At 39.0% G+C, this 11,451-nt stretch overlaps 1 protein-coding gene across 1 annotated transcript; it reads left to right on the top strand.

The window, feature by feature from the left end:
* The first annotated feature begins 1,020 nt into the window (after positions 1 to 1,020).
* On the top strand, positions 1,021 to 1,941 carry LOC146371116 (olfactory receptor 6N2-like). The gene has a single exon (XM_084908154.1). The coding sequence runs from the start codon at positions 1,024 to 1,026 to the stop codon at positions 1,939 to 1,941; it is 918 nt and encodes a 305-aa protein (XP_084764280.1). The 5' UTR covers positions 1,021 to 1,023.
* The last annotated feature ends 9,510 nt before the right edge of the window (positions 1,942 to 11,451 follow it).

Genomic DNA, 11,451 nt, shown 5'->3' with positions numbered 1-11,451 from the left:
ATTTGTTCGTGAGTCAATCGGTTTGGCTGAGATTAAAGTTATTAGATTAGATTAGATAAAATAAAACTTTATTAATCCCCTGGTGGTTTCCTCCTTGTTTTTTACACAGCTGAATAAACATCAAACAGAAAACTGATTAAACAAGTATGAGACGGTCAAGAATTTACTCCAGTGTCCTGTTATATTTTAGATAGCAAGGAGCAGACGGCCGAGTTTATTAAACTCCACCGAGATAGCGGTGACGCTAATCAGAAGGCTAGACCGTCCAATTTCCCCAGCCGTTTACTTCCGGCCTACCCGACCTTCTGAGGACCCGGCCCACGTAGACCGCGAAGGCTGGGTCCTCAGGAGGATGCAGCCCATGAATTTGGACACGACCTTAGTTCTACCACACCGGGTAAGACCCCTGGCAGACTGGCCTGAAACACTCCAGCACATAAGAGTAGAGTGCAAGATGCTAGCAGGCAGGACAAGTATACCAATTAACATTTGTGCAGCATATGTCCTTGAAGTCCAGAGGTCATCACCCAAGGTAGCTGAAAATGACCAAGCTAAGTGTGGGGATTCCTAATATAGACAGACAAACTGGTGATGGCTATCCAGCCAGAGATAATAGTGGTGGACAAGCAGAGGGAGATGACTGTAGTGATAGATATATCTATATCAAGTGTTAACAACATGAGGATGACTGAACGCGATAAGCTTGAGACTTGAGAAAATGTAGTGTGAAGGCAGTAGTGGTTTCCGTGGTTTCCGTGTTTTTTTTTGCTTTTCTACTAATCCTATACTAGTTCCAGGGATTTAAAAAAAATGGATGGGCAAACACAATGAAGTGCATAGGACTAAACGTCAATTCGTCAGATTCCCTGAAGTTGTTTACATGTTAGTAGAGAACTTAATGAGTCCCATAGAGGATGGAAGGTTTTCTGATAAAACAAAGCCACAAAACAGAGTCAATTACTTACCTTCTTAGTTCAGTGCAGGAAATATATTACTACAGTACTTTAAAGCATTGTTTATTTAATGGATGTTGAATTAAATGTAACATTGTTAACTCTTGGTGGGTTTGCAGAACTGCACAAATACAGATACCTTTATTTTGTGGTTATATTCACGTTATATATTCTGATACTCTGCTTTAATTCCACTATAGTGTACCTTATTTGGACTCACAAAAACCTTCATGAGCCAATGTATATTTTTATTGCAGCTTTGTTAATCAACTCTGTCCTTTACAGCATGATTATCTATCCGAAGCTCTTATCTGATGTTTTGTCTGAAAAACAGATGATATCATATCCACTCTGTCTTTTCCAAGGTTTATCATATTACACCTCGGTTGGTTCAGAATTTTTACTGTTGGCAGCAATGGCATATGACAGGTATGTGTCTATATGCAAACCCCTGCAATATCCAGTTATTATGAATAGAATAACTATATATGTGTTTCTGATTTTAGCTTGGCTTATACCTGCTTTTGAGATTTCAGTGTCCTTTGTGCTTTATTTTAATGTAAAACTCTGTAGTTTTACTCTGACAGGAATTTTTTGTAACAATTCAATTTACAGGCTTCAGTGTGTGCCCTCAGTCACAATATCTATATATGGTGTGGTCACGTTGATAAATATTTCCCTTCTACCAATGCTTTTCATACTTTTTACATACATAAGGATTCTTAGAATATCTTACAATTGTTGTAGAGAAACAAGGAGAAAAGCTCTAAAGACATGTTTACCCCACTTGCTGGTGTTAATCAACTTTTCATGTTTTATTGTTGTTGATTCAGTTATAATTAGACTGGATACCGATCTGTCGAAAACTCTTCGCTTGACATTGACGTTTCAGTCAATTTTATTCCATCCTCTTTTAAATCCAATCATATATGGACTCAAAATGAATGAGATTTTTAGACATATCAAGACATTGTTGTGTCAAGTTTAATAACACTGGTATTACTGCACTGGTATTATCAAATGAATGGCATCTCAGATAATGGAGTACTTTAGCTCTGATTTCACATGCAAGATTGATAGCGAACATAATGGTCATTATACAAAGATAAACAATTTATTAAACTGTTGCTGGTAATCTTTGAAGTCTAAATAGTTTCACATTTTCCTGTCTGTTTTGTCACAGATTATAATTTACTATTGTGTAAATGAATAAATATAATTTAGTAAAATGAATCAATTGCTACCAGTCTATTATGCTGACAAGCATTTTTTTTGTATTGTAACTGACATATCAATGTCAATGAAAGAAAAAACAAAGTTTTAAAGTTTTTCAAATTCTATAAATTATAACAAAATATTACATATACATATAGCTCGGGTCCTCTACCAGAGGTCTGGGAGCTTGAGGATTCTGCACAGTATCCTTTCTGTTCCTTGGATTGCACTCTTCTGGACAGAGATCTTGGATCTCCAAGTGCTCTAATTACTACTGGAACCACTGTTACCTTCACCCTCCACATCTTCTCGAGCTCTTCTCTGAGCCTTTGGTACTTCTTCATCTTCTTGTGTTCCTTCTTTCTGATGTTACTGTCATTTGGTGCCGCCACATCTATCACTACAGCCCCCTTCCTCTGCTTGTCCACCACTATGTCCAGTTGGTTAGCCATCACTATTTTGTCCGTCTGTTTCTGGAAGTCCCACAAGATCTTAGCTCGGCTAATTCTTGACCACCCTAGGGGGAGTCTTTCTATTTTTGATGTCGGGACTTCCAGGCCATACACGGCACAGATATTTCTGTATAATATGCCGGCCACTTGGTTATGGCATGATATGTATGCCCTGCCTGCTAGCATTTTGCACCTTCCTGTTATGTGTTGGATTGTCTCAGGTGCATCTTTGCACACCCTGCACCACGGGTCTTGCCTAGGGTGGTAGGCACACAATTCATAACAGCACTTTTACATATGCCTAAGTGCTTTCTAACATTTAGACACACTAATATGGTGGTTTTTATTATCATTTGCCTGAGTTTCATTGATATTTTATTTGTATAATTGTTCCAGGATTCAAAAAAGATTTTCAAAATGATTATGGGGTAAACAGTCTTGGATTTTGAAATCCCTTGTCAACAAATCCTTTTGCTGCTAGGAATTTTTCACCTATACCTTAACAAATTTCACTTAATGACTCCAAATCTGAAAATCATTTTTGTATAAGTATGTCCTGTTTATTGCTTGTGATGTTACAAGTATTGGACAACTATGATGACAGGACAGGATTTGTGATGCATTTTCAGCAGTTAATAAATTTTGTGGGTGAGCTCCTTAGAAGAATGAAAAAAAATAATAACTGTGATGGTATAAAAAGTAAACTGACAGCCCACAGGTGATATAAGGATTCTGTAATGAGTGTCATTAGTGAGCATGCATTGGTGCCACCTGCGCTGTGTAAAACAACAAGCCTCAGAGGAGTGGCCTGACTACAGCCAGTCTCTAAACAGCTAATTGCTAAGTTAAGACTAGTAACTGCCAAAATGGTCAACAGGTTATTATGTCTTTGGCCCTAGAGAGCAATTAAACTTCAGCTTGGGTACCCTTCAACAACAACAATAAAATTAGTGTCTATAATATCTGTTTACTTTGACTATGTGGCTCATTAAAACAAGTACTAATAAAAAAGTATAACAAGTTTAACTAATCAAGTAAATCTTACTGCTGTCATCATTGGTCATATAATGTCATTAAATATTATGACAATATTATAAACCTAAAAACCTAAAACAAGCAGTGGAAAGGAGCAGAATTTAAAACCATTGCGTATATTTTTATTGCTAGAGGAAAAGTGGCCTAACTGCATAATTTTGCACTGAGGCAGCAAACCAAAACATGCTGTTTTGGTAAATCTGTCTATAAACAACTGAAAGTAATTCATCAGATATTCTTCTACATGCACATATTTTTTTAAAAATACAGTTAATTCAATTTAAACATGAATAAAAATGGTTTTAGTCTTAGCAGTAGCTAGCACTGTGCCATGTGCAGATTTGGCACATGAAAGAATTACCCCTGGTCAAAGGTCAAATCATCTGCTACTCCTCATTTTACTCAACACTGAGGTATTTTGTGTCACAAAATAAGTAAATACTTAATAAAGGGACAGTGTAATAACCAAAAATTTGGTTTGCTGCCTAAGAGCAACACCATGCCAACAGTTGACTGTGGAGAATTTGGTAGTGACAAAACTTCATGACTGGACGTGTTGCACAGGTGTCATTCTATCAGCCATGTTGGCATTCCATGAGCTCCTGCTACTGCCCGTGCCTGGGTGTTTGATTTTATACACCTGTGGACATGGAAGTGACTGGAACACTTGAATTCAATGATATGGATGGGTGAGATAATTATTTTGGCAATATAGTGTTTAAACTAGTAAAAAAAAAAAAAAAAAAAAGACAAAGTTAAAGAAATCATGCTGGATCTCTGTACTGATATGGACTGGGTAATGTTTTAGGAAAAGAACACATTTGGTGGAAATGAAAATTATCAATATACAAAGGGCTGAAAGCAGACTAATCCATTTTGTCCATTTTGAAAGTTCATTGGAACATTGTAGTAACTCAGGCATGTATACAACTACCACTTACATGCATGCCTGATAATGTTGACATATACACATAATGAGATGAGGTTTGGTGTCCTGTGGGAAGGAGGTGAGATCTCCTTCCATATCTCACCAGGCCACACGCCTCTCACACGCCTGGACAGTCTAAGGTTCAACCTGGTGGCATGGGAAGGACTGAAACATAATCTCCAAGAGAGAGGCCTACTGGATTTAGGTCATGTGAGCGAGGGGGACAGCCAGTAATATCAATTCATTTATCGTCGTGGAACTGCATGAATACCCTCGCCACATGAGGCCAGACACTGTTGTTCACCCATAGGAACCCAGGATCCACTGCAACAGTGTAGGGTTTGACAATGGGTCCCAGGATTTGATCCCAAAACCTAATGTTAGTTGGTGTGCTGTTGCCAAACCTGTAAAGGTCAGTGAGTACCTCTGTGTATTTACTTCCCCAGACTATCACTGACCCACCACAAAAACAGTCATGCTGAACGATGTTACAGGCAGCATAACATTCTCTATGGTTTTTCCAGAACCTTGCGTGCCTGTCATACGTACTTAAGGTGAACCTGCTCTCATCTGTGAAAAGTCCAGGGCTTTTGTCTCACTGTTGCACTTCTAGTATAACTGCTAACAGTATTAACATCAAAGAAGCTGAAATTGATTAACAACCTCCTCTGCTACTTAACTGACTAGATCAATATACAAAAAAATTAAATGACTTGATATTTTACTCTGATTAAAAAGTATTTCAGAAATTGAGCAGTCTATTATATATTATTCTTATTACTCTATTATAATGTATTAGAATATAATTATAATGTACTCTTCATAAGCAGATGAGGTCACAATTATTTGTCTCCATTTTAATTTTCCTAGTGCTTTTTTAAAGGAGCAAACATTTTTCAAAGAAACATTTCTAAACCTGAAAGTTTTCTTTAGAAAGCACAAATTATTATTTTTATTCGTGTACAATAACAGAATTATTTCAGACCAGCATGCGGACCGATAAAAACTCGCTGATGAGACATTGTGAAGTCAGTCTGACGTATGCTAAACACAAACTGGAGAAAAATTATTCATACTGGAGAGGTGTACAACCCAAAAAGAACACCATCCCCACACTAAAAAAGTGGAGTGAGTATTATGCTGTTTGGTTGATTCAGTGCATCTGGAACTGGGAATCTCATCAAGGTGGAACGAATCATGAAGAAAGAAAGAAATGTGAAAATCTTGAGCAGGTGACAGCTGGGTCGTCGCATTGTCTTCCAACATGAAACAACCCAAACATACATCAATCCTGGTGAGTTACTACCTGAATGATGAATGCTTTAGCATTCAGGTATTGAATTGACCGGCACTGACTGGCTGCAGAAATCCCTGAGTTGAATCCCATTGAAAATCTGTGGGATGATCTAAAGGGCTAATGATGCTTAGCCTAGCAGTTTCTGAGTTTTGTGAAATATTTTGTGTCTGCATGCCAAGTAAAATAATGTAAGCATCCAAAATAAAATAATGACATCTAGAAAAGTTATGTTAAATATTCCCTGGTCTGTTTAGCAGCACTTGGTGTTACAAATACACTCAAGAGGGATTATCAGGAGCTGGTCGTGAGGTGTTAATCGCTTCTCATTACCCCATGCGTATACTACACGATGCAGAACACACGATTAAGGCAAAACTTGGGGCGTTCCCCAAAATAGTCGAACGAGTGAAAAATCGTCTCAAAATGGGCCAGAAAAATCGGACAGTGTATGCCCAGCTTTAGTGGTAGGTTGATAGCTCAATACTTAGCTGCTCCAGTCAACATGCCAAAGCATTCATGGGCAAGAAAGGGAAACTTGATTGGATTTTACATGATGAATTTGTGAGTATGTCAGACAGAAAACAGATGTTAAAAAAAGTACTTTTATGTTTTATGTTTTATGTTTGTGAGATGTGGTTTGCTAAGTAAGAACCACTCCATGTACATGCAGGTGACCACAATGCATTAAGACTGGAAACATGCACTGTCAGTTAGCTACATTTAAAAAGTACCAACAACTCAAAGTTTAAATATTATACTGGATATTATACTGTTATGTCAGTTGTCAGCAGAAGTGTATGTTGAAAACGCAGAACTTTACAACCTGAAGTCTGTCAGGATAAGAAAGGATCAGATTTTTTCCAGTTTGAGATAAACTTGACAGCTGTTTGTAATGATTCTTTTCTCTTTGTGATTATAGGCGCTACTCTCAGATTCAGACCTCAGCACCACCCAGTGACAAAAGACTGGGTGGTGCTATATGTCCACTCTTTATGTCAAATGCACATTTCTGTAAAATATTTGAATACTTTTGTAATAACCCTAAAATTAACCAGTGAAAGAGTGCAAAAGCTATGCTATTCTGCACATATGCTGTAGCTGTTTTACTGAGAAAATTAAAGACAAAAAAATCAAAAGAGATCATACAATCATGTAACTGGTATTTTCTGTAAAGTAATTAACCATGACACAGAGTAACCAAAGAGGGTAATATATATTTTAAATATACACAGGCTTTAAAAAGAGTAAAATATTATTTTAATTCGCTGAAGTTTGAAAGTGTTTTCATGGTCTTTTTTGATTGCCTGATTGAAGGACATTGTGATATAGTCTGGCCTGCTGAAACTGAAATAAAGGAACGTTTTTATTTATCTTCCTGATGTGTAAAAATCTTAAACTGACCTGCTGTGCTATCTTGTGTGATTCAGGTCTTTGGGGCATATTGAGCCGAAAGGTAAACTGCAGATACAGCTGAATACGTTAAGATCTTTCAGACTTCCAGAACTCATGTAGAGGGTTTTAAAAGCAGAAACGGGTGTATGACAGCACTTCAGGAAACTCTGCTCATACTGATGTGACAATAACTTTAATTTGTATTTTCTGTTAACATCACTAGGGCAATTGGATGGTCTCCATCAGTGACATCTGCCAGGACTTCTGCTGCTACCTCACCTGCTTTTTCCCGACTCCATACCTGACAATGAAAGTTGAATGCTGTGTTGAGCTTCTTTGTTAAATCGGTTCATGGTTAATACAGCATCTTTCTACTCGTGGTGCTCATGGTCTAAATTAAGCGTGTGTATTGTTTTTACTCACTTGTCAAATTGTGATGCAGTTTTATTGGTAAGTAGATTTTGGTATCATTATTTAAGTCCCTTACCTCTCATTACATCTGAGAGAGTTTTAAAACAACTTAACATCCTAACAGCTATACTTAATATCTAGCTTTTTTTTGGAGATTATGTATCGGAATTTCAGGAGCAGGACCACACCTCCAAACATGCTCCTTCCGGCTGTCATCAATTTAGGTTCCCCCGTTCTGCAAGCTGATCAATGACCACCCTCCCTTCCTCCTTGTTCTCTATTCTTTAACTTCTTTGCTTCTATTTAGTACACGGGGATCTGCCAGGCCCGGGAGCCATCGTCAATCCCCTTCCCCAAACCGCAGCTCAATTCATGTCAAAGCATTCACTTTTACCTACTAAAATGCTGTTAAACCTAAATTGAGGATGTGGGCCCAGCTAGTGAAATGTTAAAGTGATACAGAGTGCTACAACAGGGTCTATCTGTATGTGCTTTTGCTAATAGTAGATCATCTTTTTAATCAAAAATACATAGTATAAGTCTAATTAGTATGTTGAATAAGAAATGCAGAGTAAATTAAATTATTCTAATGTCTAGATTTTATGTGTGTATACATGATTCAGCTTCCACCTTGGCTGGTAAGTGTCATGATGAGCTACCTGTGTTTTTCCACTGTTTCCCAGTGTATCCACCTCTGGGTGGAGCCCTCATCAGTCCACCTGCTCAGCTCACCCGATAGAGATCAAGGACAATCAGCACAGTAGTATTTAGGACCAAGTCTTCTGCACCAGTTTGTCAGCTAACCTCACATTAGTAACAGGTTGCCTTTGCTTCATGCTCTTTGTTTCTGTGTTGTGCCTCTAGTCATCTCTTGAAGCCATCATCACACTTAGCTAAGGCTTGCATTCTAAGGATGTTGGTCACTACGTTAAGACTCTCAATTCTTTACACCTGTCTGCCCCCTGCCCTTGCACCTCTCTGGATAAACCAGGTTGGACTCTCTCCAATCACCCACCTTCCAGGATGCTCACTTGGCCATTACCTCTCCACCCTGACCGACACACACTCCACCTGCCAAGTAAGATGCAAACACACAGTTGCATTCTGTGTAGCAGTATTTGGGTGGAGTTACTTGGGTCGAATTCTTGCCCACACACCAAACTGACGTACCTGTGATCACACCCGCCTAGACTTTTTATACATTCCCTTTCTGTTCCAGTTTTAATGATTGTTGTTGGTGATTTTAATGTTACTGACTGATCATTAAATTAAGATAAATGCACTCATATCACTATATTTACAAATACTGGAAGTCGCCAGTACTACCCCTTAGCCTCCTAGTAGATGTACCTATAGTATACATGATGGAGTATGGTCTGTGGCTTAGCTGCAGGGTAGGGGTGATGCAGTGCATTCAGGCAGCAGTGCCAGGGGTAGATCATCTTCGGATCATGCCCCCCTGTAATTGTGCCAGGATCTGGAGAAGGAGGAAGCTGAGATTGGAGAGCTGCGTGTGGTGACACAGAATGCTGAAATTAAATAAATTACCGAACACTGAAATACTATGGGTGGGTGCATTGTGCTGGGCAGAATGAACACCAGTTTGCGTTACAGGATAAATTTGAAAAATTAAAAAAAAAACATGAATTCTGACCTTGAGGGCAAGGGTCACAGAGATTCAAACTTGTCTGAGACTTTTAAAGTAATTTGTATGTTCTTATATTATTGTGATTACAAGACTTTTAGAAAACTTGATCCTGACTTTGTGCTCCCTCATGTCAAGGCCACTGAAATTCAAACATGTGCAAGATTTTTAGTAAATACTTAATGCACCAATGGTAAAAAATTGAAAATTATAGGTGACTTTTTTCTTCGTCTGTTCTCAAGGTGTTCAGAAAGAAACTTTTATTCACGGCTTTAAGACAAATGACCTGTGATGACATCCACACAGATCTTTATGCCTGCATATATCCCCCTGTTATTACAGCCATCTCTTAGTTAGTTGCTCTCCATTGAGCCAAGCTGCAAGGCACGGAAATCTTGTGTTTAACATTGTTCCTCTCCTTCAGGGAATACAAGTTATAGATATAACTGTTTGTTCCCTTTCAGATGATTCACTCGGTGCAACACATATATATGGGACATATATACACATCCCATAGAGCAACCACCAAACTGAAGTTGGACCACCAGCACCTTAGAGTGTGGTAGAACCAGCAGAGAGGACAGCATGAGTTGTAACGTCCAAACAATAGAGCTGAACAAAAATGTACGGTCATGTCCAACTGCAGCACAAATATCACCTATGGGGACCCATTTAATAAGAGTTCATGAGGTTGCCATTCCTCTGGTGAAATGAATTCTCACCCCCTGGGGCAAAGCAAGACCCCTGGTGCTGTACGCCAGTGAGATAGCTTCTATAATCCAGTGGGGCAGCCTCTGTTTAGACAGAGCTTCACCTCTGGCTGGATTAGCGAAGCAGACAAACAACTTGTCACATAAGCACACATTCTGAGTGTGCTCAGCGTAGTTACGTAGAACACAGAGAATGCATCCTCCTCTCCTCCACACAACTCTCGAAAGGAGGGGAGCAAAAGCTCAACAGCTCAAATTCCACCACTGCAGGAATGACTTTGGGTAAATAAGCAGTACTTGGGCAAAATACTAATCTTGGGCCATCATGAGAATCACTTCTCCTCCTACCTGAAGAGGGAGGCAAAAAGATCCCAAATCTGGGCCACTATCAAAGGGTGCAACCTCCATTCCCTCTACTCCCAGGTTCAGATGGCCCAGAGCATGGGTGACTCTTAGAGACACCCATGCACCATAACAGGTTTCTTCTCTGCCTGTTTATGTAAAAGATCACTGTTGAATTGTTGGTCCTGACTAGGAAATGCTGGCCCTTAAGTACCAGACAAAAAAGCTTGAGGGCTAAGAACACCGCTAGCAGCTCTAAGTGACAGATGTGCAGCTTGTGCTGCGCTGTGGTCCAGGTCCCTCTCACTTATGTACAAATGAATAGAGCTCCCCACCCTCTTAGGGAAGCATCTGTGGACACCACCTTGTGAAACAACAACCTCCCAATCCAAGAGCCCTGGTGAAATGCGGCCACTCTGTTCTACGACAAATGTGTGCAACTGGAAAACAAGCATATTTCCAAAACGAGGAAAGAAATCTGCTGAATCTGAATCTGTTAACATGGTCACACTGTGCAACAAACTGCACTCAGTTTGTGTGTTTTCTGATGTTCGCGCATTTTCCAGCTCATCGCAACCCCTGAGTATAAACGCTACATGTAGAAAGTAAAAGTAATATGTTTACAGAAAAACTAGTGAAGTATGGATACCTGAATATTCTATTTAAATACAGTAACAAATTATTATACTTTGTAAGGAAGTATTTGTATTTTATGTCCCACCTCTGCTAAATACTGCAACAGAAGGAGGTCAGAGGTCAAGTTTTCTGAACATCTTGTGAATGCCAGACGAAAGAAGTTACCTAGGATTTTCAAATCAATACCACAGGTGCATCTACTAAAAATTTCTGACATGTTCGAATGTTTGAGAATGAGGCAATGTAGAATGTTCTAATTGATAGCTTAGTCTCAGATGAATTCAAATCCCGCTGACCTTAACTTCAACGTCAAAGGTCAAGTTTTTACAAGGATCACCTTGGATTTTCACAATTATGCTAAAAGTGCATCTATTAGGAGGTTGAGGGCTAGCACTGCTGACTGTCGGTATTTTTAAATATAGTGATATGATTGCA

This window comes from Perissodus microlepis, chromosome 16 (genome assembly GCF_051167445.1).
Source record: "Perissodus microlepis isolate ML-2025 ecotype Zambia chromosome 16, ASM5116744v1, whole genome shotgun sequence".
NCBI lineage: Eukaryota > Metazoa > Chordata > Actinopteri > Cichliformes > Cichlidae > Perissodus > Perissodus microlepis.
This window is presented reverse-complemented; position numbering and strand designations above follow the sequence as displayed.

Excerpts from the sequence above, each read along its gene's own strand:
- LOC146371116 (XM_084908154.1), top strand. The coding sequence starts at position 1,024 with ATGGATGTTGAATTAAATGTAACATTGTTAACTCTTGGTGGGTTTGCA.